Here is a 27,411-nt window from a genome sequence, read left to right on the forward strand (position 1 = left end):
CGCTTTTGAGGAATCCTTGGTTTCATTACCAGAAATGATTAATAATAATAAAAATAATAACGATCTTACCAAAATATTTTAAGTCCTGGAACAGCTATAACAATTGGCAAAGCAAGCCACATCTAGTATGCTCACGTACAATTTTATTTTTTTATCATTCCTCCTGCACTGAATGAGTGCTTTGAATCTTATGCACAAAAAATTAACGCTAAATGTGTTGGGGTCCGCAATCTTTGTTTGACATAAAGTGGGGAGTGAAAATCCTGTTAGCGAGCACCTTGATTCTCATTATTCAAAACCCCGTTCTCAGTACAGGTTTTAAATATGGCCCAATATGTCACCATCAATGGCAAATGGTGCAACAACAAAGTGCGTACACACTGTTGTACCAGGACATGTTGATACTTCTTACATGTGCCTGAACTAACATACTTGTTCCATGGTTGTGAGGACCAAAGAAACTCTGCGAACTGTAGAAAAATTCCCACAAATCTGTCCTAAATTCCAAAATGCAAAATTACACACTATATTGTGACATACCCGTATACATTTTATACAAATCACTTGCAACTTATTTATATATTTACTCAAAAATACAGAATACCCAGTATGTTTTGGAAGCTGGAAAGTACAGAGAAGTTTGATATGTAACCTGCATAAAATGCTGAAGTAGGGTTTCATCATGACGTGTGGCTTCCATCTTGTTTAGCTGGATGAACAAAAAACAGAAATGAGCAGATTATTAATGCCATGCTGCTAGGAAATCTGAAAAAGCAATTGCATGACTGCAAGAATGTTCTTTATTGACAATTTGTGCATGGTAATCTCAGACTCTGGAAACTGTGTTCCAAAAACTAAACCAAAACAAAAGGCTGAATATGCACGAATGCGATTCAAAAAATAGACCAGTGACGAAAAAATAAGTCCAATGCAACTTCAGTATTGCATACGTGAGGCGAGTCAAAAGAAACTCTGGTGCCATGTCCCAGCTTCTGTACATTTCATAAGTAGGTCTTGCCCCCCGACTACTGCATATTATATTCTTGATCTTGCCAGTCCAGTCTAATTCAAATGATTTTGCTTCACTCATTGTAGCATAAAGTTAAAGGAAAGTTTCAAATTTCAAATGAGACCTCAATATCAGCGTGTGAAATACTCAGATCATGACCTTTACTTATGAAAGGTTTAAAGAATTCCGCAATTTCCGCAAGATAAAAAGCAGAAAAAGTTGGTCAGACGTTTGATTTCCAGGTTTCCTGCACTGGAAATCTCATTCTGAATCACCACAAAGTAGTCTATGCAGTTCTGTACGCCAGTCAAATATAGCTCCACAAAATTCTATATTCTTTGAATTTTTATATTAAATACGACCAGTGCCTTTAACTTTCAAGTTAAACAAAATTAGAAAGTATGTTTTGGCGAGTCAAATAGATAAAGACCACACTCACATTGTTCAAAAATTGCATTTTGTATTCTGTGGGCAGATGTATCAGCACATTTTAAGAATTTGTGTAGCTGGTCCACACACACTGTGACATCCTCCGGGTTCTTTTTGAGGCACGTATCATAGTTGCTGAACTCTACTGCACAGTCACGGTTGATCTGACGAACTACTGGACTGAAAACAAAGCATAGATAATGGTAATCAGTGGCAATATAACTGGGGTTCAATTTTGCAGGTGTCGTCAGCTGGACCTCATTTTCTGGAGGGGGGACTCAATGGGTTTTCAACAACAGAAAGCTGGGTTTTCAACAACAGAAAGCCGACTTTTGCCTTTGGTTAGGGGAAGGGTTAGAGACCTCAAGCAGGAGGGTTCACTCCCCTTCCCCTCACCAGTTAATGAAGGTCACAATGCATGGTGGGACAATGTGGCCTTGTGGTTATAATAGGGTTTGTGACTCGTGATCAGAGGGACAGGGGTTCGAGTCCAGCTGCTGGCCATATATTGTGTCCTTAGGTAAGCCACTTCACCCCCACTTGCCTCTCTCCGCCTAGTACTATAATGGGTACCTGCTGGGGAGTAATCTATGATGGACTGGCATTGCATCCAGGGGGGAAATACACATATTCTCAGGCATTTCATGACAAGGAAACTGAAGATAAACACCGGCCTGATGGGCCATATTGGCTTGTGACAGCCTTACTTTATACAATACATTGTATTGAGCTTTCAAGGAAAGCTTTCAATTAAAAAAGCGGTGGGGCAAATGCCCAGTGACCCAACCCCCTTCCGCTGCCACATAATGTGCCATCAGGTGGTATGTCACTCTCAACAGTTCCTCCACAGAGATGCACGCAAAGACTCACTGATGATCTGAGCAGTTGGAGGCCTTTTCCTTCAGCTCAGCACATGCCGTCTGCCAGTCCTTAGGATGGTCGTTGACACACTGCCCATACAGATCCAGCTCTGTCCCACAGTATTTCATAATTAAAGTTATGACAGCCTCCCTATCAGAAGGAAAACAATTTAAACATATGTACGATGCTTTTCAACAATGGTGGATTAAACGGATAGGGCATATAAAGTACACAATCATAATCAATACTACATTTTATTTTACTTTATAGAACAGGTGATTAAAACAACTGAAGGAAGCAGGAAATTTCCAAAAGAAACAAATTTGCCATTTCTTTTACAAAAAATTGGGGTTGGAGGTTTTTCAAAGTGGAAATTTACAACAAAAGCAAACAGTTTTAAGTGGGTACTCTGGTGGTATGAATATAAATATGTTTAGCCTTTGTGGCTTGAATTAACTCACATTTTTAATGACGTGTAGCATCAATGTATTCCTGAAGACAATAGGAAAAAATAGGAATGCATATTAATAATAAACATGATAAAACATAAAGAACATGTATCCCCAAGCGCCCATCCCCAAGCGCCCCCCCCACCTCCCCCCCACCCTGCCCACCCACCCACCCACCATTGGTCCAAATTATGGTTGGGAGTACTGTTCCAACCAACCATAGTCCAACCATAGTTGGGACCATCCCAACCAAAGAATTGCTGTTGGGCCGACAAAACCATAGTTCGACCATTCGACGCACGTACTGATGCTGCTACTGCGTGCTGAATGCATGGCATGTTAGAGGGTGGGCATTTACATTACAACCTTTTTTTTCTAATTTATGCAAAGTGCCAGGTAAAGTAGGACTGTACGTACGAATCGCCTTTTTCAACATTTGGACATGGTCGGGCGATCGCCAGACCATGTCCATTAAATGTTGAAAAAGGCAACTCGACCATGTGCAAATATTCGCTTGTTATCCCCCGACCTGCAAACGGGGACGTCTCTATAGTCCGAAGTACCATTGGTCCGACGGCCCATTGCTCTATACGTTCCATTGGTAGCTGATGAATTCCATTGGTAACTGCTGTCTTGAACAGCTGCAGCCAGATGCTTTATATACAGGTCATAGGTCACTTCCTTCACAAGTCACAAGATAATGACTTTCTGTGAAGCTCATCGCATCACGTGGTCGTGGGGACGCGAGCGAACGTGGGGACGAGCGAAGTGCAAATGAAGAAAAAGGTGATTCGTAGAGTCCTACTAGTTACTCGGACTAGAGGGGGGGGTTTCAATGGGGGGGGGGGGGGTTCAAGGGTGGGGGTCGTGCCTCCTAGAACCCCCCCCCCCCCCGGGCCCGCCCCCACCACCTGGCCCCTCGATCACCCCCTCGTCGCTAGAGGTTATTTAGGCCTACATCGCTGTAATGAAACAATAAGATTCCACAGATCCGGCCATGCATACGTACAATTAGCATATCAACTTCGAGGGTTGAATGACAAGTGACATGCCATTTGCATAGTCTGATTTGAATGAAATCGGTGTTTTCGTTGCACCGCCGCCGGAGTGCCGCGCTTGCCCTCTTACATTTGCTTCGGCATATGTGCTTGCGATTGGCGCGCCGGTTCCGACTACCTAGCTCCCAGTAATTTGTCCCTATAAAATGACATCTGACAACAAATAAGTGGACAGAATATAATTTAATAGCAATAATAATCAAATTGATATTTATTCATAAATGGCAAATTACATAATGTAATTGTTAAATAACACATTTGACTTCCAAATGTGTTGGCAATTATAATTCACAGAAGCAAGGGGGTAATTTTCCAAGATGGCGGCTTCCATCAGCGACGAAATCAAAAGTATTTCTCTCCACAATCTTCGTCCTGTGGTGTTCCATGGCTACGTTTTTCCCTTTATTTTTCTATACAGCATTTGGCTGTATTTCTGGGTTGGTGTCTATGGTGTGAATGAGTACTTTGAAGCCGGTTTGATCGCTTTAGCGATCGTCGGATGTGTTCAGATACTGGTTTGCTTGTTTTGCCATTGGTCTGTGCACGTCTGGTGTTCACTCACGTGTACAACGGTAAGTCGAGCGGCGCTGGCCAGCCATATGTTCAGTTTCGGTTGATATGAAACTTATTGCAGGGAAAGAATGTTGCAACCTGACGCCACTTCCGCGCTTGTCATGCTTGTGTACAAAGTCTATGGAGAGTCAAGACAAGTATTTCCTAACAATATTTCTCAGTCCCAGATTCATCATTCATGTCTTATCATCATTTTTACAATGAGTGACCTTCATTGAGATGATATATGACAATATGAAGAAAAAAGTGGCGTCAGGTTGCAACATTCTTTCCAAAAATTGTTGCACCCTGACGCCAGTTATTTCTTCATATATCATCTCAGTGAAGGTCATTCATTGCAAAAATGATGATGAATCTGGGACTGAGAAACATTTCCAATTTCGTTAGGAAATACTTAAAAAAACTTTCTTGACTCTCCATAGACTTTGTACACAATCAATGTGCCTTAGTCTTCAACATTATGAAGTTGGCGCAGAACTTGGAAGAAGAAGAAAAAGTGGCGTCAGGTTGCAACATTTTGTCCCCACTTTTTTCTTAATATATCATCTCAATAAAGGTCAGTCATTGCATTTGAAATAATGGTAATCTTTACCTTTAGGACACCTCTATTTTTGGCGATCGTGTAGTGTAGGGCCCTAGCCCCATAAATGTGGCCAATTTACTGGACTGCTGCCTTTTTCAGATGTCTAATTTTCGTGAAATTTCATGTTGAAATTTTGATTCGCAAACGTATGCAAACGAATCTGGAAATTTCACGAAAAATAGACATTTTCTGATTAGCCTATAAAGAGGGCGAGTATGCTTTGAAAGCAAACTAAGCCTAAATGTGAAAATCAAAATTTGACAAAGTTTGACATGTTTTTGTACATGGTGGAAGTGTGGCCTTTATTTACGGAGGTAGTCCAGTAAATTGGCCACATTTATGGGGCTATGTGGGGCCCCTGTTTTGTTTCGATGAAATTAGAATCAAGAATTTTTTTATTTCTAAAATATGATATTGTCAACCTAAAGCAGACTTCTCTCAATGTAATGACACCTTCTTGATAATGTTTGAACAGTTGCTTGGGGTAGAAATTACGATTTACGGGCCGGTTGGTGCCGTGCAGCGTGACCTGCGTGCTCGTGGCACACATGGTACATCGCTCGGTGATCGCCATCTTTCTTTGTGTGTTTCGTTTTGTCATTGTCATTTTACCCCCAAATTTCCCTCAAAAATTCAAAACCCTGCCCTTTATCTATGACATACACTTATGTCCTTATTATCGCCATCTAGTTTGGTTGGTCAAATAATATTTTCTTGACTGTCAAAATACTTTGTACACAACCGCTAAAGTGGATACTACATTCTTTCCTGATTGCAAACACATAAAGCATGTAAAGTGATACTCCCGAGCTAAATGCGGGTACCCATTTATACTACTGGGTGGAGAGAGGCAAGTGGTCATGAAGTGGCTTGCCCAATGATACAACATATTGCCAGCGGCTGGATTCAAACCCCTGACCCTCTGATCATGAGTCACAAACCCTAAACACTAGGCCACACTCCCCCTTCCCCCACCCCCACCCCCCAAAAAAGAGAATATTATTTTTTTTAAATTTAAAATTGTATGTTTTCCTAGGTCTTATACCGATGATTTTGGACATCCTGTTATTAACGTTGTATTTTTCTTTTTAGGAAAATGATCCTTTCAAAGCAGGATGGCTCAAAGTGGTACCCACTGAAAACAATGGATACCCAGATATCATCAAGCTTCATAATGATAAGGTACATTTAGCGTATGAGAGTTTTATAACATAGAAAATAGTTCTGCAGTATTTACTTGGCCACATAGCTTCCTACCTATCAGAAACTGATATATTTTGATTAACAGATATACTTTATCTAATTGATATATTTTTTCTAACTGATATATTTTATCCAACAGATATAGTTTATCTAACATTTATTCTTCGACTAGATTATCTGCAAATGAACTCCTTCAGTAAGCAAGTGAGCCGTATGAACTGTTTCATTGTTTGCGACGTTCAGGCACAATTGCTTCTTTGTTAGTTGCTAAATGCTAATGATTGCTGAGTATTTTTTTACATGAATTCATCTCCAGGCAAAAGAGGACAACAAGCCACAGCTTTGGTTCATCTTCCAGAAGACCAAGTACATCTATGATGCTGAGGAGAAGAAGAGGTTCCAGTCCGTCCAGTTCCCCACAAACTTGCCCCTCAGGGAGTACCAGTCCTGGAAGGGTTACACGGAGGACACGGAGGTGGCTGAGGCCAAGAACAAATATGGAGACAATGAGTAGGTCCTATTCATGTCAAGTCTATTTCTTATCCTTGTCCGCTGTCTTTATCCATTGTGTGTTTGTACACTTTAGTAAGTAAATAGTAACTACGATAACATGAACAGTTTGGTGCAGGTTCAAAATACTTTTGGTATATATTACAACGGAACATTGTGCAACACCTTTTGTCACAACCTCATCTTAAAAAAAGAAGAAACACTTCTAAATTAGAAAATTCTTCTCTTTAAATACAGTAAGATTTCAATTTCTTTTGGTTCAACATTTTTACTGTTAAATTTTCTGAATTGGTCACAAATGTATGCTACCCAAGTCCTCTCAAAATTCAGCTTATGGACAGTAATTTCTATCGTACTGAACCCCCCTTCTTCCTTGGCCAAGTAAACAATCTAGAATCATATGCTTACTTGTACATCCCTTACAACTCACAAAATAAAATTATATTAATTTTCTTTATTTTAAATAATAAAGAAAATTGTAATGCCAATATCTATCTAGCTATCAATATCTAGCTTTCGATTGTTTCAACGATCACAAAGTGCTTTACAATTATTCCCCCGTTCATCAGGCCACGAGACTACGCAGCAGCCGATATCAGTGCACATTTCGGTCCTGTACCCACACAGGTGCCCATTCATACAACTGGGTGGAGTATGAATGGGTACACTGCACTCAAAACAACTTTCCTCATCTGATTGGATCACATACTACTTTTGTTTACCAAACAACCAGTTTTAGAGACGAGACTCAGGACGATCCAGGAGCCACTGTGCAAATTTCTAAGGGAGTTAGCTTTTCCAATGTAATTTGTCTCTATCACAGACTCAACATGGAGCCTCCAATGTTCAAGGATCTGTTCAAGGAGAGAGCCACAGCTCCTTTCTTTGTCTTCCAAGTCTTCTGTGTTGGTCTCTGGTGTCTGGATGAGTATTGGTACTACAGGTAGGTTAGAGCTAGGCTCTCCCTGTTAAACAAAATGAATTGAAAAGTTGCTTTGCTGCATTTATTGCGTTGAGAAATCATTGTTTATTTGTTTATTTTCAATAATTTTACCAGGGTAAGCCCATCACTTTCCAATGCACTTTTCTACCTGAGTGTCCAGAAAATGAAAATGAAAATGCTAAAAAATGCAAAAGCAAATGCTAAATTTATTGCTAAAACTTTCACGCATTCACTAACCTATTGAATATAAGAATATTTGTAAAATTTGAAAACAATCCTAAACATCACGAGGGAATTAATCATGCCATTGAAAAATATGATACATTGGTCTGACTAAATTTAAAAAAAAAAGGTTAAAATTGTATAAAACTTTAAAATAAAAATCACTTTCTGTTTTTCGCTAATAATGTCATCTTGATGAAAAGAGGTTTTAATTGTTGTATTTGTTTGTCCTGGCTCATGTAGTATCTTCACTCTCTTTATGCTGGTGACATTTGAAGCGACCTTGGTACAGCAGCAGCTGAGAAACATGGCCGAGATCAGGAAGATGGGAAACAAGCCGTTCCATATCCAGGTGGGCCGCAAATATCATCAATTCTTTATTTTATCTTTTGCCCCTCTGGGCATCACAACCTCACCACATTTCTTTGGGAAAGTCACACTCACAATGCAAGGATTTGTATGCCACATCACCCCACAAATCATTTTGAAGGGAAGAACTTTTGCACCACTTAATGCCACAGGTTGTAACAAAGACGTGGTATATTGTCATGCATCATGTATGTAGTTACAGCAGTATACAGAGTGTAGTGCTTGCTGTATTGGATTATTGTGTGAGATGCATGTTAAAATCCATCTTTTGTTTGATCAGTCACAAACAGCCAAAATTTCAATCCTATTCCCCTGCCACGCCTTTTACAAAGACTAGTCACCAACAGTCAGATCAGATTGCTTGTGGGCACTGTGACAGTCAAATTCCATCAATAGACAAAAGCAGGTGACTGGTAGGCACAGCTGGCTTATCAATCTCCTGCAGTAAAACCATAGCTATATCAGTTTCATAAAAACCATAGCCAGTCAATCCTGCTTTATCAAGGCAGGGAGCTTTTAACTGTGTAAAACAGTCACTTGATGTACTTTGACTGCTGGGCTGGCCTTGTTGAAATTGCCAGCCAGAGAGAGATGGTTTTAAAGAACATTTAGATGCCACAATTTATCACGCTGTGGTATTTTGTAGTGCCACACAGAGTTTCAAAAACTAGTAAATCCCGTTTCATACTTACCAGACTAGATAATTCTGAAGATTGGAATTTAAGCTTAATGTTTAAAGCAGTTAAGAGTGGCTAAATGCAGCAGATCAACTATTGAGGATTAAATGACTCACAGTCCAGTCATCGGAAAATTACTTCCTTTAGTTAGCCTGTCTATTTTATTAGTATAGGGTTGATTGAGCTGCTCTAAATACATTTTGGCTCAACACAACACTAGACGACCAGTCTGAAATAGGCGTTTAAAAGTTAATGTGAAGAACCAGTACCTCGCAATGAGTTTCAAATCAAATTGGAGTTATGTGTTCCACAGGAGAAATGTTTAACTTTCCCTTCTAATTTGCTGTGTCAGGTGTACCGTAACCGCAAGTGGCGCCCAATCATGAGCAATGAGCTGGTACCCGGTGACATCTGCTCCATTGGCCGTTCACAGAACGAGAACCCGGTACCCTGCGATATGCTTCTGCTGAGGGGACAGTGTATTGTGGATGAGTCTATGCTGACAGGCGAGTCTGTACCACAGATGAAGGTAAGCCTGATGGGAAATCATAAAATGTTTTGACGCCTTGATCATTCCAAATTTTCTAATTGTACACCTCTTCTTGGACTTAATAGAAAATCTTCCCTGTGATACTGTCCAAACTTCACAATACAAATTTTGGTACAAATAAGCAGAGTCACTTCAGATGTTATGGTCAGAGAATAATTATCTTCCCCCTTCTCTAGCTTATATGTTCCCCTTATCAGTTCTGGAAAGTATGTTTCTTCACCACTGTTTCTGGGATCTCATTCCTATCATTTCCCCACACTCTCAACTTCCTCCTTCACATTCCCCTATAGTAATCACCAGCTGTTGCCACACATACCAATACTGGGTACTGTTGCCAAATTGATCCATGACAGCACCCTTCACCTAAATGATTTCAAATAGAAGGGACGAAAATGTCTGAACATGTTTCCCTTAAATTTCTGCTCTTTGTCTAGATTATTTTTTGCAGGCTTATAGCAGATTCCAAACTTTTGTGCACAACTAGCGTATGCAAGACTTACTTTGAAATGTGCTAAAAGGTTACTACATGCAATAACAGTGCCCTCACACGGCTTTCATAAGTAAGCCCACAGATGTATTACCCCATAGATGTTGTTCCACAAACCCTCACAAAAGTCTTCTGGGGAAAAGTTGACTAGATGGGATTACAGAAACAGTCTTCAACTTTTTGGAAAGCAACGTTTTGTTTAACTAGTCTCTTACTTTCGATTTGTTCGAAGGAATCTATTGAGACTTGCGAGGGAGGCGACATCCTTGAGATACAGACATACGGCAAGCTGCATGTTATCTTTGGTGGGACCAAGGTTGTTCAGCACTCTCCACCCAGCAAGTCAGCCAGTGGACTCAAAGGTGTGTGTGGATTTACATTGCACTTTAAATGCAACGCAAATTGTACACAAGTTTATCAGTTCCCACATTTGCCAGTACTTGGCTGGGTAAAGTTGCTTTGACATGGATGGCAGTTGGTTTTCAGCTTGTATCTATTTGTTGATCACCTGTATATTTATGTGGAGACCGGTGTGACGTAAAAGGGTTTATAAATTGTGGTTGTCATTGTAGATTGAGTAAATTGTTTTTACTGAGTTTCATAACTAGAATTTCTCTGTTCCAAATCCAGCTCATGACAATGGATGTATTGCATATGTTCTCCGCACTGGATTCAATACATCACAGGTAAGACTTTATGTAGTATCAGATTTTAAATAAGTTATTTAATGAGATCATCATCAGGAAACGAAGGAAATCAATAGCAAAAAAGTTTCCAAGTTGGGTCAGACACATCCTGTGGGTAGGACATAGAATTGCAGGTTCAGAAAAGTACATTGAATAAATTTTGTTCATGTGGTTGTCTAAATAAAATATTAATAGGTGCAGTGTTTTAGAACAACATGGTTCTTTACCCACATTATAATTGCAAGAAGTTAAAGAGTCACTGAAAGTTGCTTGGCAGTTCACATTGATTTCTGCTGTGTTTGTAAGTACTAAAATACTAAACACAAAGAATTGCAACAGAATAGGTCATTCTTGGTTCTCCAAATGAGTATCTCACAAAGGCAGTTTTTTAAATGTATATATTTAACCTTTGACCTTTCAGGGTCGGCTCCTGCGCACAATCCTGTTTGGGGTCAAGAGAGTCACAGCCAACAACTTGGAGACATTCCTCTTTATCCTGTTTCTCCTGATCTTCGCTATTGCTGCAGCTTCTTATGTGTGGATTGAAGGTGAGGTGAAGTTTGTTGCCAATTGAAAGTAGCTTTTGCTCATGCTGCCTTTCCACATTTCTGTGACTTTATTTTTAAAACCTTTCCAAAACAATGCATTGTGATTCACCACTCAAGTCTGCAGTACGACAAATACTGATAAATATTTTATTCAAGTGAAACCAGAAAATTCAGTCACTTGCATTTGCACATAACATGCCTATAAGTTTATTAGTTTCTAAACAGATTTGAGCATTTTCTGGCTCAGTTTTTGGTAGCCAATGACTTAGTTGTAATGGAGGCAGTCATCACCACAAGTCATTCAGTTTAAAGTCAACTTTCAAGCCATTCATATGAACTGTGACAGAGGCATTTCTGTGTCATTGTTCATGACCTTTTACCTGTGACCTGACTTGTGATGTGAAGTTTGATTTGATTTGTAATTAACCAGTGGTCGCGCCGGATGACGTGTGTACACGCAAATGTTTCGCGGTATTAGGAGAGGATGACAGATAAACACGTAGGGAGCGAGGCCGGAAATATCTGTCAGCAACCTGCTCGCAGCGAGCGAGGCCGGAAATATGAGTGTGCTGCCCGAGGGTGATGGCTTCAACCAGCCTTGCTTGAGGTCGAGTGAAAAGCAATCCCGCACCTCGTTCCGTTCTTGTCAAAATAATCCTGGTGCGAACTGGCTAACTCAATTACTCAATTACTCAACTCATCAGTTAACTGTGATGAATGGCACCAATTTTTGTGATCCTTTCCTTTCATCGCCAGGTTCCAAGGACCCGGACAGAAATAAGTACAAGTTGTTCCTGGAGTGTACCCTGATCCTGACCTCAGTGGTCCCCCCTGAGCTGCCTATAGAGCTCTCTCTAGCCGTCAACTCCTCCTTGCTGGCTCTCAGCAAACTTGGTAAGATAAGGGACATTCTTTAGTCTGTAAATTATTCAAGTAGTATTTGTTGAAGAAGATGGCATGCTTTTGAAGGTTTCATGATTAGAGATTCAACAATTTGACTGGAGGTTATAAGAGGCAGTGGGTTTTAAATGACAAAATGAGCAGTTTTCAATTTGTGCAACACTGAAAGCTATTTCACTGATTAGATCAGGTATGAATTGGCTGATTTTTTTCCTTTCAGAATTTTAGTTAAAGTCATTTTTACATGTCTACTGAAAATGGCCAAAACTCCTCTGTCAGTCAATTTTGCTTCATGACTTTCTAAAACAAAACTATCGGCCATTGCTTTTATGTTTAGAATTGATACTGTGTATTTCATTTGCATTTTGTTCTGATAATTTCTTAAACGTTTTCTTTTGACAATAGGTGTGTATTGTACTGAGCCATTCAGAATTCCATTTGCTGGGAAAGTAGACATGTGCTGCTTTGACAAGACGGGGACTCTGACCAGCGACAACTTGGTGGTGCAAGGAATAGCAGGACTCAAGTATGTATAAAGATTGAGTTGGGAAAAATAGTACATGTGTTGATTATTGCAAAATGTAAAGGTATCACATTAACCCTTACCCTACTTGACCCTCCAATGCATGCCAATTGTGCCTCAAGAAAATCTCCTATGTTTTTTGCATGGCCCTCCAATATCTGCCATGTCATTTCAAGGGTAACTGGACAGGCACTCCAATACATGCCACAGAGAACAATGAGAGTCCTCTGATAACAAAGTGAGTGCCCCCAGCTGGTCAGTATCAGGCACCCTCCAGGGCCTCCAACTCCTGCCAATTGGAGCCTTCACTGTTAAGACTTGTTATCTGCCAAATAACTGCAGCTGGAGGGCATTGGCATAACCAACTGACATGCAGTAAACTACCCTCAGAGAGTAAGGGTTAAACCGAAAACATTATTGATGTGGGGGGAATAACTTTTAGTTTTGATTTCATCCACAAGTATGTATTTACTCAAAGTTCTGTACTCCAACCACAAAAGTTTATGCAAAGTCGGTGCAGTGTAGTGTATACATTTATTTCTATCAGGAGATCAGTGCCTGTATGGGTTGAATGTAGTGTTGCCATATTGAGGACTTTACGTAACTCTAGTCAGCTTCATAAGCTTCAGCATGGTGACTGGTGTTTGCATAATCCAGTGAGTATGTAGAGATCAGTTATACCATTATTAGGGAAGAATGTGAAATTAAATCAGGCATTAACATGAGGTTTGCGACATCAGGGTTCAACCTGAGTTACCGCTAAGTTGAATTTTCTTTTTTCCCTTTATGGGTGTGCTTGATTAGCTCAACTGGGGATGACTTGGGTTAGCCCTGTGCCGTTCAATCAGCTCTGACGTCATTCTCTGGGCTCACCCGGGTCAGCCGCCACAGACCCTGCTCATGGAGCGCAGTCAGTGGTGGAAGTACATCACACGTGTTGTTCATTCCAAGAAATGGACAAATATAGCAGCCGGACAGCGGAAAAGATCAAGTGGACCCCAAAATTGACTTTATTTGAAGTCTATAATTATTTATTGAGCTCGTTGTGACTGTAGAGGACGCTAATTCCAGCCGGACTTTGTTACTTTTTGCGATTGACATAAAGGCAGTAAATCTCAAAGTAAGGCCATGGAGAAAGGAATGGTAGGACTCGGTCCGAAAAGGGCATTTTGTCAGTGGCTACGGCCACAGCTACGGACGTCATGTGAGGATCGTGATGGCCCGCGTTTGAGCATTTGATTAGCACAGCTCTTGTGGCTAACCCGTCTGCCTTTACTTGAGCTGATCTGGTTGACCAACTCCAACACACCCAATAAATGCTGCTGTGATCAAGGAACTTCCCTTGGTGAGCTTTGGCGAGTTTCACCCTCAGCAAATCAAGCTCATTGAATATGTTTGATCTCACTTGCAGGGGTGGTTCCACGATCTGCCTGATCGCTGACTGTCCTATTGAGACACATCAGGTGTTGGCCACCTGCCATTCATTAGTACAGCTGGATGACACTATAGTCGGTGACCCACTGGAGAAAGCCACACTCACTGCTGTGGACTGGACACTTACCAAAGGTTAGAAACAGCTTTATTGAATATTCATCAGGATATGCAAAACAGTTGAATTATTCAGATGATTCAAGTGCTGATGTGTTAATATCTTGTGACGGTCAACAGGTGACGTGGTGATTCCACGCCGCATCAGGGGCCAGCCTCTCAAGATAGTTCAGCGCTACCACTTCTCTAGCGCCCTCAAGAGGATGGCTGTCTTGGTCTCCATGCAGGAGGCGGGGTCAACCGAACACAACTTCATGGCTACAGTCAAGGGGGCCCCAGAAACACTCAGAGCTATGGTAAGTATCACAAGGTTCAAGTCGAACCTAATCAATTATTCACAATATTTTGACAATTTTGTGGCTATGGACGACAATCAATTTGCGGACCTGAAGCTGCTGTGTCATCTTTCAAATCCCCCAGTTATTAAAGTGTCAGTGATTGAATGACATGGTTTAGGGTAAAAGAAGGAGTATTCGACCACATAAGGAAAACTGGCACTGCCTAGTGTACATGAGAGAGTGAGATTGTAACCATAATCACTCATGGCATGTCATGTATTTACATTATTTACAGCATAGCATCAACCATAGTCGGACCCAAGGTTTTTGTTTGATAACGACTGTTCAGATTCTGCCTCCGGTCGAATATATACCCCCACTTACTGGTAAACAGATGCAATAGGGGGAGAATTCGACCGGATAAGGAAAACCAACACTGCCTAGTGTAATAGGTCTCTCACAAAGATGGCCATCTCTGTAGGAGAACTGCAACTGCGTATTTTATGCAATCAAGCACGCATTGCGCAGTGTTAAAAATGTTGCAAACACGCGCGCTTGTTGCTCAAGATGTGTTCAAATTACGACGCAGCCGATGCACGTTGCCGATGCAAGTTGACGCTCAAAATGCCAATGCACGTGGCTGGTCTGTAGGAAAATGACGTCATTTGAGAGAGACCTATTGAGAGAGTAAATCTTAACGGTAATTACTTATAACATGGCCACGTACTTACCTTGTTTGCAGCATATAATCTACCCTAGTCAGACCCAAGATTTGTGCTTAATAGCAAGTGGTCGGATTCTCCCCCGGTTGAAAATACCCACTCTTTACCATGTGTACTTCATTCAACCTTCTTGTTTTGTGTGGATCCCTCAGTTTTCCACAGTGCCTGATGACTATGATGCTGTCCACTCAGAAATGTCCAGGCTTGGTGCACGGGTGCTGGCCCTCGGTTACAGGAAACTGGGACACCTTTCAGCACAGAGGGTTAGTGAAGCACGCTTTTTGAGATGTATTTGTTTATTCTTCATTGGCATTCAGCCAGATAGCGCAAGAATGTTTTTCAACTCTTTTTTAGTGTGGTCCCTTGGAAGAAGATGAGGAAGGGAATTAATGCATGACATCGAGATGAAATCCACTGAATCGGGTATGGACTGAAAACTGAATCCACGTTGTGGCCTAGGGCGGGATTTGAACCCGGGTCACAGCAGTAGAAGGCGAGGAAAGTACAGCTACGAATGAGTTTTGAGGTGATGTGAATATTATGCTTTCAATCTTTAAATGATTAGTGAAGGCATTGAAACACGGATTCATGCTGCATTAAACATTTGCAGATCCGGGACATGCACCGTGATGAGGTGGAACACGATCTTCTGTTTGCCGGATTTGTCATCATCTCCTGTCCTCTAAAGAACGACTCCAAGGCAGTTATCAAGGAAATACAGCATGCATCGCACCATGTAAGTCATTCTTAAGATCTTGATGAATTGGACCAAAGGTTTGAGGAATCTTTACTCACGCAGACTGCAGCAGTGTGTGGTGGCTCAATTTTTCAGATTAGAAAAATATGGCCAACACTGGAACATGACACATTGAATTGTTCTATTGTAAGTTTACACCCAATGGTTTTATAAAGTAATGATTGAAAGCGAAGTGTTACATATATTGGTTTAGGTACAGCACTCATCAGTGGAGACATTATTTTGTCCAAATTCAAGTAGTTGAAAAGCACTGAGGCACATGAATTTACTGAATCACAAACTCATCGAGTAATTGCATGCAAAGATGTGAATGTATGATTGGTGTAAAGTTATGTGATAAAGACTTACTGCAGGTCGGGATAGAACATTTCAACTTCAAATCTCAATGTGCAAAGAATCTGTGTGAATTTGCATCTTAGAATGTGATGATCACTGGCGACAATCCTCTGACTGCCTGCCATGTTGCTAAGGAACTGAAAATCACCAGGAAACAGCACACACTCATTCTCAGCCCGCCTCAGAATGCCGGAAAGACGGAGAACTCTGAGACAGCCACACAGAACCACACGGAGGAAAGAAACACAGATGATCCATTGCAAGGTACTCATACTGCCTCTGTTGACGGCTTTGGACGACAGTGATGTATTGATGATAGTAAAAGGAAATTGATGTAGTCAACAAGCATGCACCTTTTCCTCGGAGCGGCCGATTTCTTTGTTTTCACTTCACACTTAATCCATTTAAAATTGAGAACCATTGAGAACCATTGTATAAAGTCTTATAAAGCTTGGAATTTCCTCTTTTTGTTACTTCCCAGTTGCATGCCCGAGTTAAACTGATACACAAACACCTGTTATGTAAGAGGACATATTTTGTATTCTCTGAGGAGGTGCTATTTTGGATGGTGCTGTTAAACAAAGCTTTCAAACTTGTCCCTGGAAATACCTCACCTTCATCTGCAGTGCAGTCTTTTCCCTTTGTACAAAAATGTCAGACTTCTAAAAAAAATATTCAGTGTGTATCATTTGATCATTTAAATATTTGTACTATTTTTAGAGTGGCACTGGCAGTCTATAGACGACACAGTTACCCTACCCATGGTGCCTAGAAGCAGAGGGGAACAACGAGAGCTGATTCAAAAATATGACTTGTGCATGACTGGGGAGGTAAGGAATTCATACTGTTCTGTGACAATCCAAAGAACCATTCTGGCAATAAGTTGTTTATATTAACTAGACTTTTGTACTTGCATTAACCCTCCTCCACCTTTGCAACCCGTCAAGTTTTGCAAAACAACTTTTGCCCGTAGAGTTAGCACCCACACTTCAAATTCCTGTGAATTAATGTTCATGGGAGTATGGATAAACACTTCAGATCCTTGCACAATTCTTTTGTGTGGTTAAGCTCGGGGCAAGCAGGCAGATTCAGTCACGCTTAAGTTTTCGCCACAGTGCTGTTTCTGTGTGACACAGTTACTTTTAATAGCACTTCATATCTCTTAAACTTGAAACTGACCTGCTGTGTTTTAAAGGGTTTTTACGTATTGATATTGGACTTCCCACTCGGCATTGGCGGATCCAGGGAGCCCGACGGGGGCCATGCCCCCCCCCCCAACAATTTTTGTTTTGTTTTGTTAATCGGAGTGAAGACACCCTTTTGTGTCAATTTTCAGGAAATAGATTAAAATGTTGCGTGTGTCCTTTGCAAGCCATAAGCTACACATATCTTTTATTTTTAATATAGGAAATAGCACACGTTACTTTATCTTTTAATTGAATCCTCGATCCTGATTGGTCGATCCATGGCAACAAGCCGTGCTTCATATGTAGCATGGCCACGGTCCATACCACACTCTTCGTATTGCGCAATTATAAGATGCGCACGCCATACCGTACAACACGTACGTGTAATGGGATAACTGCTGAAAAGTTCGTGTACAGCGTGCGTTTTCGATCTTTACTGCATGTCAAGTTTGCTTGAAGATAAATTTGTTGTCTCACTCGCGCTCGTGGAACACGGAAAATGTTGTGTGTCTGTGTCCCACATACCACTCGGCCTTATGAGAATTTAAGAAGAATAATTTGGGGACTTGTAAGTTAATTCATTCTTCTTCATTATCCACCAGGCTTTGCATTACATGCAGACTGTGAGTGCTAAGTTCTTCAACAGTGTGTTACCCTACATCAAAGTGTTTGCCAGGGTCGCCCCCAAACAAAAGGTGATTACTCCAATAGTTTCAAGCATTTATATCATGATTCCTATGTAATAATATTATCAACCATTCCTAGCTGACAGAATATTTTCATTGTGTAAACAGACACTTTTCCACTAGCAACAAGTGCTCGGAACATTCCAATTCCACATTGTGCTAATTTAGAACAAGCACAGTGTGGAACATGCAAATTCACCAATAAATTAAAATTTCATTTTCTGCTCATCTTGTTTGGGCTGTACTTCGTAAGTGTAACGATGCATGAAATTGACAATGAATTTGTCCTTAAATAATGTAGGAATATGTGGTGACATCTTTGAAGAGACTAGGTTACACGACACTGATGTGTGGAGATGGCACAAATGATGTAGGAGCATTGAAACATGCCCATGTTGGTGAGTGAAACAGTGCCAGATTCCAAATATTGTTTGGTTTGTAAAATGTGTAGTGATTCAATTTTTATGAAGTTTTAGACCAAGAAGTCAGTATGTGGAACTGTTCGTTTGCTGCAGGTGTTGCCTTGTTGTCCAACATTCCAGAAAGAGTGCTTGAAAGGATGAAGAAAAAGGCCAAGGAGGAACAAGTAAGACATATTTATCAAGAGGTTATTTAATGAAGAACTTATCAAAAGCCCTCTGTTGGCTAAAACTTTTTGTAATGCAAAGGCACATCTGCGGTATTTCTAACAATTGTTGACTGCTGTAATGAGGGATATGACGTAGTTGCACCTCAAGGGGGATAAAACCGGCATATCCCACATCACAGCAGTCAACAATTTTGTTGTTACATCGTGCCAATAACTCAAAAGGTGAATGGTTGCTACTTACTGTGTGAGAAAAACCACTGCCATGTAGCCTTTGATAACTGAAGGTTTTGATGACCTGCCGGACATGAGACTGAGTGTTTGCCGTTGCAGTTCTCATTGCGCAAAGCTAGCTTGCCAGCAAGTTCCACACCGGATCGCAATGTGATATCACCTTCAGTGTGTGACATGCATTTTTATTGTTCAGACCAATGAAATAACAGTATCCGAGCACACGATATAACAATGTGGGTTGTGTTTCTATTTGGCATCAAAGTAATTACGTAACTGGAGACGTTCAAAACCAGCAATGGAGTCACGCGCCATGGGCTGGATTGTTTGCCTTGTGTGAAGCATGATCTATTGTAGGGGATACTATGCATTACTCTGAGCGATACTCCCAATTTCCATTTGTTTCAGGAGCAAGCGAACAATGTAAAGCAGGACTCCAAGCACAAGGGCAAGACAGACAAAGAGAAATCCGTCGCCGATGTAGTGAGGGCCAGACAGGGTGCTGGGGGCTCCAGCAAGGCTGCAAAAACCAGAGCTGTACAGAGAGGGGAAGACGTCACTAGGGTATTTTTCTTGACATTGCTTGCTTGTGAACACTTGGTGCATGCATACCACTTTTTCCACACTTCAGCTGCTTGCCGTGGAATTTATTTCCAATCGAGAAAACATGAAAACCAAATCAATAATCTCATGTACTCTTTGTATATCCTTGTCTTTTTTGACTACCCATTTTCAAGTTTGCATATGAGCCATATTTAAAAAAAAAAAAAAAATCACATACATATGAACAATTCCAATTTATGTATTGTATGTGGGAGTATTTCTTCTTTTCTAGTAATGAAACCAAAGATTCCTCAAAAGTGTCAAAGGCACTGTAGCTCGCACGCCTGAAAAAACCTGTAGAGAGAAGACAGTGAGAAGAAATGACAGTTTTAGAGGTGGGAGGAAATCCTCAGAAGAAATTCTGGGGAAGACCCACTGAATCAGGTAGGGACTGAAAACCCAATCCATATATATAGGAGAAAAACAGTTTGCCAAAGCGAGTGCACAGTAACATTTTAAGAGTACATGTTGATATTATACCGCCACTTCTTTATTTTCGTGAATGAGCAATTTTTTTTTTTTTTATATCCCTAGTAGTCCTGAATCCTCAATTTTTAACATTATCTCACACACCCTAGGGGGATAGTGGTAATGAACTGTGGGTCAGAATTTTCAACTTAAACCTGATTATTTATTAAAGTTGTACTTTGTTGCTTGCAGCTTTTGATATGCTTCTGATTATTTTTGTTATGCTGCAGAAGCGTATTAATGCCATCTTGAAGGATATAGATGAGCAGGATCAGCCCCAGGTTGTCAAGCTAGGAGACGCAAGCATTGCATCACCATTCACATCCAAACTCTCATCTATTATATGCGGTGAGCTTAATGACTCATTCGTAAAACAAACAATTTCATAGATATTAAATATAGGGGATGAAAGATCACATGTGTTGTGTTGACAGTCATTGGAATATTCTTGTGCTTCAAAGTTACCTTGTAACCGCTCAGTTTACACACCCTCTAAAATATGTTTGTGTTATGCATTGTCTTTCTGTCGAAATGATGTGTTTGCATTCTAATCTAGTATTTATTTCACAAAAATAGATTAATTTTAGATAAGCACAACATGTGGAAGGTGGGAAGATCTCTCAAACAAACTTTTAAGCCTTCAGCAGGCTGCATGTGTATTGTTTTTTAAACATTCAGTACAGAATGTCACTCAAGGAATGTTGTATGTACCTTTTATATCTGAATGCATGCTTCTTTTGAAAGTGTGAACACATACAAGTATTGTTCTATATTGCGTCATTGACATTTATGTGAAATTATGTTGTTTATGCTAAGAAAGTTTGTAGTTTAAAAAGCATTTAAAAAAAATCAATACATTTTTTTCTGAAGAGTCAGTTTCTTATCAAACTGGAGTATAATGGATTCTTTAAATTGATTTTTTTTTAACTTGAAGTATTGGTTAATAAAAAGTATTCATAAATACCTAAGACCGTTTACGCATTCCTATTGGTCAAGAGCCCTCACGTGGCCGGTCTTAAACGGATGATAAAGACATGGCTAGCTAGTCTTAAACACTTTTCCAGGAATGCGCGACGTGCACGCAATTGTGGAGGGGCATTCCATATTATAGTCAGAGGGGTGTTTCGTAAAACATGGAGTAAAATTGTTGAACAAAATGGTTAACAACGTCTAGTTTTTGACTTGTTTTGATTTTTGGACCGAAATAATTTGTTTTATTGACCAAAAAGGTATTTAATAAATATGTGTTCCGTCGGTATTAAACACTCTGTTTAAAACCGGTGTGAGTCTGGATGGGTGGCATTTATTCCCTTATTTAACATCTCTCTTCCCTTAGTGTGTCACATCATCAAGCAGGGTAGATGTACCCTGGTCACCACACTACAGATGTTCAAGATCCTAGCCTTGAATGCTCTCATCTTAGCCTACAGCCAGAGTGTCCTGTACTTGGATGGAGTCAAGTTCAGTGATGGCCAGGCTACTTTACAAGGACTTCTGCTGGCTGGCTGTTTTCTCTTTATATCTCGCTCAAAGGTATCAAGTTCATTCACACGGGACTTCCAATGATTAACCCAACTATGCAAACATGCATAGTTGTCCTATTAGTCAAAATCAGTCAAGTGACTTTTTAATAGTTATGAGCTCCCAGCCTACATAAAGCAGAACTGGTTGTAACTGATTAGGTTTTGCCCTTCACCGACGTTTAAACACTGCATACTCACTGTGTTAAAAAAAAAATGAGTATGCAGTGTTTAAACGTCGGTGAAGGGCAAAACCTAATTTGATTTGTATCACCCCGATGCAAAATTCCATATTATAATAGTTTATGAGGTGCCCGCTGCTATGTACATCAGATTCGAACCGGCCAATCGATCCCGTTAGCTCGGTGGTCGAGTGGTAAGACATCTGCACTAGAAAGTCGTGGGTTCGAGTCCCATCGGAGTGATTTTTTCCAACTTTCACTCGGGAGGTAACACACTGAGTATGCAGTGTTTAAACGTCGGTGAAGGGCAAAACCTAATTTGATTTGTATCACCCCGACGCAAAATTCCATATTATAATGGCTGTAACTGCTTCCGTAACTTGATACAGCTATGCTTTGACTGTACATGATTGATGACAGCTGTGCCGTTAGTTTCCTGCATTTGTCTGTTGACTGAATTTGACTAGTCAGAGTGCTTGCCTAAAATTTCATCTGACTGTTGGTGACTAGCCTGAGTAAAGGCATGGCAGGGGAAGTGGATGAAAATTTTGACTGTCTGTGACTGTTCAAACAGTAGGAGAGTTAATGTTTCAATGATCTTCCAATCTTCCAGTGGGATGTTAACTAGTAATACTAGCAAGTGATATTTAAATGGCCGACAAGGAAAGGCTTCAATGGTAATATTTTCTGCATATAGATGTTTCTTTGCCAACCTGTGGTTGCCCTTATTACCACCAAAGGGGTAGGCAAACTATTGGCAAACTGAAGGTCAATTTAGCAGAAATGAAGAGTAGTTATTAATGTTTCCAAACTTATCATTGGATTGTTAAAATAAACAAAATAACCAACAAACACTACCAAAGACCTAATGAAATGGCACCTTCTTTCATAATGAGGGTGTTAATATTACAAAATGGAGCGCACTGTTTACAAACAAAAGGTCAATACCTCTTCTAAATGTATAGGTGTGTTTGATCTGTTGTCTAATATAACTTCCTTTGAACATGAGTTCATCAATAGCATTATATCAGACGATAGTCTTCATATAACAAACGTGATTCTCTTTAACCCTCAGCCTCTGAAGTCACTATCCAAGTCTCGTCCCCTGCCTAACATCTTCAACCTGTACACTATCCTGACGGTATTGATGCAGTTTGCCGTCCATTTTGTGTGTCTTATCTATCTAGTAGGAGAGGCCAAGGCTAGATCCCCACCAAGGTTAGTTCACACTGCACAGGTGTTCTTGTCCGCTTAACAAGGAATTATTATTCATAAGATGAAATTTAATGAAAAGGAATTATTGCCTGTACCTTGTTTACTTGATAGGTTATGGCATAAACAGGTTTGCTTTTGTTTGAGTGGTTATTTGGCTATTCAGGTTCCAGGGGTATTTTTGATTTACTATATTGTATATTAATCATAAAACACTTTAAATAACTGGGGAAAAAATAATGTATAATGTGATGTAGTATTGTTTGACTTGATTTTTTTACAGGGAAGGAAAGTTTGTAGATTTAGAAAAAGAATTCCACCCCAACTTGTTGAATAGCAGTGTCTACATTATATCCATGATGTTGCAAGTCAGCACTTTTGCAGTCAACTACAAGGTATGAACTATTATAAGATGGAATTTTGCGTCGGGGTGATATAAATCAAATGGGGTCTGCGGTACCCGCTGCTATGTACATCAGATTCGAACCAGCCAACCGATCCCGTTAGCTTGGTGGTCGAGTGGTAAGACATCTGCACTAGAAAGCAGGAGGTCGTGGGTTCGAGTCCCACCCAAGTGATTTTTTCCAACTTTCACTCGGGAGGTAACACACTGAGTATACAGTGTTTATACGTTGGTGAAGGGCAAACCCAATTTGATTTAAAGGTATGAACTACTTTTCCGTCTTTGTATAAAAGACCCTATAGTTGAAGGCAGATTTGCAATGATTTATGACCAGTGAAAAAAGCAGCGTGAAAGCAGGGTGTAATGAGTAACATTTCATAAAAGTAATGTAGTGATAAAATATCCACGAGTGTGCAAGCATTTGATAGGTCAAGCCATGAACCTTATTTCAGTGGCCCTTCAAAGACATTGGCAAATGGGACACTACCTAAATGGGACACTTATTGAATATAGGTCTTGCTAGTCTGGTGGTAGCAATGAGGCTGTGTTTAGGGCACAATACATTACTCATTTTTAACCTCAACCATCGCATACCAGAAAGATGCCTTTCTCTGATAGCTAGTTATTACACTTCACCAGTGGCTCCGATCGAGAGCCGAGTAGATGAAACACATCACGTGCAAATACTGGTTCGCGAATGTATAGCACAAAGTACGCACAACTACTTTTATTTATTCTGAATCTGCACAAACCATAGTGTCTTCGCGTCAGCATTAGGCGTCTTCAGCAATGTGTTCGAATGTCCCTCCCAGTGGTCTCCAAAACTCTCTTTCTTACCATTGAGGGGGTACCTCTGCACGGAGCCCATGGAGTTAGTTGTGCAAAGGACCCGAACCTGTGACGATAACATCAAATAAATTGTGACATGATTGGATTGTGTCTGTGTGCAGGGCTCCCCCTGACTACAAGCTCTTGCCATATTTCATGGACTGCAAAGTAAATTAACGTGCTGTGCAAAAATTGTCAGAGAATCAGTCACAAACAATATACCACCATACAAAGCATGACTGTTTGGCTGTTAACCCATTTTTGGTAATCAAATATTTTCTGTGCTTTGGACATTTCTCTGCTTATCAGTTCCATGAGATTGACCTTTAATGAATATTATTGGGTTTTTTTTGTTTTCCCTACCCACAGGGCCATCCATTCATGGAAAGCCTGAAGGACAATAAACCCTTACTCTACAGTCTGTTGATATCTGGCGTTGCCATCATAGCACTGACCACAGGTATCATACCGGAGATATCAGACCAGTTTCAGATTGTAGAGTTTGAATCAGAGGTAAGCCATGTCCTGAATAAATCATCAAACTCAGCTTCCATCTCCTGGCTGCTGTGTTAAATAGTCACATCTTACAGAATTTACTTTTGTTATTGATTATATCTTAACCTGTATTTTACAAAATTCTTGATGACTGGGAAAAAAAGAAATAAACCTCAGATCCGACACCTTAAAAAACCCTTTTTTATGAAAAGAGCATTGAAACGTATTATGACTTGGTAATTATTTTGAGACTAGTATGTTTTTGACTGTTACCTTTTTTTATACCATAATAAAAGCTATAGTTATTGTGCAAAAATACACATTCACAATAACTATATATCACGTAAATAGTGAAAAAGGTCAAATTTAGATATGTGTTCACTCACACCGGCTTTAAAGGGAAATTACACGGAGGCACAACTGACAACTTGCAACTCACAGTGTGGAACAAAAATTGGCATTTTGTGTATCAATGCTATACAGAATTATATGTACATGATGGATCTTAAGAGTAGTTTGGAAACCATGCCATTAGAACTTGAACATGGATTGAGTGCAGAGACAGATGGAGTGGGCTCTGAAAGGTATTGTCTAACGGAGTGCTCAAAATAGTATGGTTTCCAGGGTACTGTTGAGGATCTTTTATACCTGATGCTTACTCGTGTCCGTGTTTAGACCGTTGGAAATCAAATAGAATAGCCCACTCCAGAAGAAGTTCAAGTTTCGATAGAGTATACAACAGTCAATGGAGATAAGGAAATTGGGCCGCATTGGTATCTAATTTTCTTCATGAATGAAGTCAGTGATAGCTGATTGTGTAAATATTTGTGATAATATTTGTTACAACTTGGATGATAGCCATAGTAGGTCAGTGTATGTCTCGGTAGTTCAAACACTCAAGTCACTTTGTGTTGCCATGGACACATCCCGGGTTTCAGACAATATTTCATTTTTGCATTTTGAACTTGTTTTCCTTTCTTAAATATTTTACACGACAAACACCACAGTCTCAGATTTCACTCAATGTTACTTTTGTTTTTTTCTTCAATTGCAGTTTCGTATGTTGTTGCTCCAGGGTCTCTTCGCTGACATGGCAGCTGCTTTACTCATAGACAGAACTCTACAATTCGTCCTTGGAAATGCCAAACTGAAGACTGGTTGAAACGTTCTGTTGTTCAGGAAATACATGTTGAGGGCTAGTTTTTTAGGTACCAGTTTGATAGCGTATTGTGTAGAAGTAGTGACTATTGGTGAAGGTTTAGCCCGGAAACAAAAAAAGGGTATCCGTTTTCAGTGGTACAGTTATGACCAAGTTCTTTATCACTGTGGTAATATACTGGTGTAGACATAATTTGTTCAATTATAATAAAAAATTAGAATTAAAATCCTGAGAAGCCACAATCACGTTTTTATTGCTTGATTCCTTAAAACAAAATCGCTTAATTGAGATCAGCTCATGTATTTATGTTCAAATTACTAAATCCCTTTTCAAAGCCATGGAAAATGAAACACACAAGTTGCATTGTATTCCTTGACCATACAGTTTTTGTCATTATGTTGAATGCAAGACCACTTTATGATGTTGAACAATTAAATCTTGTAAATTGAGTTAAATACACACAAATACACACTTGAAAATGTGGATGGAAGTATCCCCAAAGTAAAAACTAATATTTTTTTTAGTAATTTGCTGCATCAGTTACAATTGATAGAAATAATGGAAACGTTTATCTAATTAGTCTGTGAAAATGCTGTCTTGTAATTAATGAATAGTCTGTTGGCGCCAGACTGCTAATTGGCAATTTAAAAATTGTGTGTCTGGGAATTGCCAATTGTATTTGTCCCTGGGAGCAGGGGGCTATCTGTCTTGTTTTTATTACTGCCAAAACAATTAGGAACCACACAGGTTAACTTTGAGCAAATGCCAAACCAGTATTTTGGTTGGCATAACTGTGTTTACTGTTTATAAAACAAAACAGTGTGCAAACGATTACAGCTGTGAGAAAACTGGCCCAAAATAACAAAACTGTAAAACAGATGAGTACCAGATGACAATTCCCGATTATTTTTCCAAGTAAAGTTGGAAACTCTTTGAAATTCTACATTTATAGCTGAATTTATGTACTGTTTTATGTCTCTCTTCAGCTGTTAAAATCTGCTGTTAAAACGGGGTATGTACGTTTCTGTGCGTTAGCCCTGGTTTCCCAAACTAATGCGCCTCATCTTATTAAATAAAATTGTGAACTTCATTGAAGATGGTTGTGTAAAGCCCTCTTTGTATTTGGACATGGCAACGATTTAATGGAAGATCAGGAGAGCACTGTTACAACTGGTAATGTAGTGACAAACCGATAAGGCCAAAAAAAAAAGTCTCCGGTTTCTGGTATGCGCGCGCGTCGCCGTAGCCATGCGCGTCGGCAAAATGAAAAAGTTTCTTTTTTAATGAAAGATGATGTCCCAAAACCGCCAAACTCACTGGTTTGACTGGAATACTGCTGCTGCACAATTTTAACGTGTTTTTAGATTGGGTTATGGTCAAGAATAAGCTTTATGTGGCCTCTCTGGACTCCCATATATTTGCACTAAGTTTAGTCGGACACCATTTGCAGTCATCAGCACACATTTGAAGCAAAAAAGTCGGGTAAAAAAAAAAAAAGCCGCGTCGCCGCATCACTTTTTGGGCAAGCTCCATACCAGAAACCGGAGACCTTTTTTTTTTGGCCTAAGGTATCACCAACAGATAATGTAACAAATCACTAACCGATAATGAAACGCAAAATTTACTGATA

The 27,411-nt window shown here is 40.0% G+C and overlaps 2 protein-coding genes across 5 annotated transcripts; one reads left to right on the forward strand and one right to left on the reverse strand.

Annotated features, from left to right (window-relative positions):
• Positions 1-123: 123 nt before the first annotated feature.
• LOC119720128 (coiled-coil-helix-coiled-coil-helix domain-containing protein 5-like) lies at positions 124-4,174 on the reverse strand. 4 transcript variants are annotated; one of them, XM_038189683.1, is made up of 5 exons: positions 4,099-4,174; positions 2,761-2,791; positions 2,309-2,449; positions 1,449-1,618; positions 124-709 (listed from the first exon to the last, which is right to left on the reverse strand). In XM_038189683.1, coding segments are annotated over exons 2-5 (342 nt in total). In that variant the 5' UTR covers positions 2,763-2,791; positions 4,099-4,174; the 3' UTR covers positions 124-680. The 4 variants fall into 4 exon arrangements, with proteins under 4 accessions (XP_038045611.1, XP_038045612.1, XP_038045609.1 ...); XM_038189684.1 differs by lacking the exon at positions 4,099-4,174 and adding an exon at positions 4,040-4,058; XM_038189681.1 differs by lacking the exon at positions 4,099-4,174 and adding an exon at positions 3,758-3,904.
• On the forward strand, positions 4,093-26,876 carry LOC119720127 (manganese-transporting ATPase 13A1-like). The gene is made up of 27 exons (XM_038189680.1): positions 4,093-4,378; positions 6,055-6,144; positions 6,482-6,675; positions 7,499-7,618; positions 8,084-8,192; positions 9,239-9,415; positions 10,156-10,285; positions 10,554-10,609; positions 11,031-11,157; positions 11,914-12,051; positions 12,463-12,583; positions 13,992-14,146; positions 14,249-14,424; positions 15,281-15,391; positions 15,739-15,864; positions 16,305-16,485; positions 16,942-17,051; positions 18,011-18,103; positions 18,396-18,492; positions 18,610-18,680; positions 19,320-19,475; positions 20,213-20,330; positions 21,319-21,515; positions 22,760-22,902; positions 23,180-23,291; positions 24,497-24,640; positions 25,677-26,876. Exons 1-27 carry the CDS (start codon positions 4,124-4,126, stop codon positions 25,782-25,784), a joined length of 3,615 nt encoding a protein of 1,204 aa, XP_038045608.1. The 5' UTR covers positions 4,093-4,123; the 3' UTR covers positions 25,785-26,876.
• The last annotated feature ends 535 nt before the right edge of the window (positions 26,877-27,411 follow it).

The sequence above is a fragment of the Patiria miniata genome, unplaced genomic scaffold (assembly GCF_015706575.1).
Source record: "Patiria miniata isolate m_02_andy unplaced genomic scaffold, ASM1570657v1 HiC_scaffold_9, whole genome shotgun sequence".
NCBI lineage: Eukaryota > Metazoa > Echinodermata > Asteroidea > Valvatida > Asterinidae > Patiria > Patiria miniata.

Coding starts and splice junctions, on each gene's coding strand:
- LOC119720128 (XM_038189683.1), bottom strand. Junction 1,619..2,308: donor TCCAACTGCTCAGATCATCA/GTGAGTCTTTGC, acceptor CTTTGTTTTCAG/TCCAGTAGTTCGTCAGATCA. Junction 710..1,448: donor AAATGCAATTTTTGAACAAT/GTGAGTGTGGTC, acceptor TTGTTCATCCAG/CTAAACAAGATGGAAGCCAC.
- LOC119720127 (XM_038189680.1), top strand. CDS start 4,124: ATGGCGGCTTCCATCAGCGACGAAATCAAAAGTATTTCTCTCCACAAT. Junction 6,676..7,498: donor AACAAATATGGAGACAATGA/GTAGGTCCTATT, acceptor TCTCTATCACAG/ACTCAACATGGAGCCTCCAA. Junction 18,681..19,319: donor AAAAGGCCAAGGAGGAACAA/GTAAGACATATT, acceptor CATTTGTTTCAG/GAGCAAGCGAACAATGTAAA.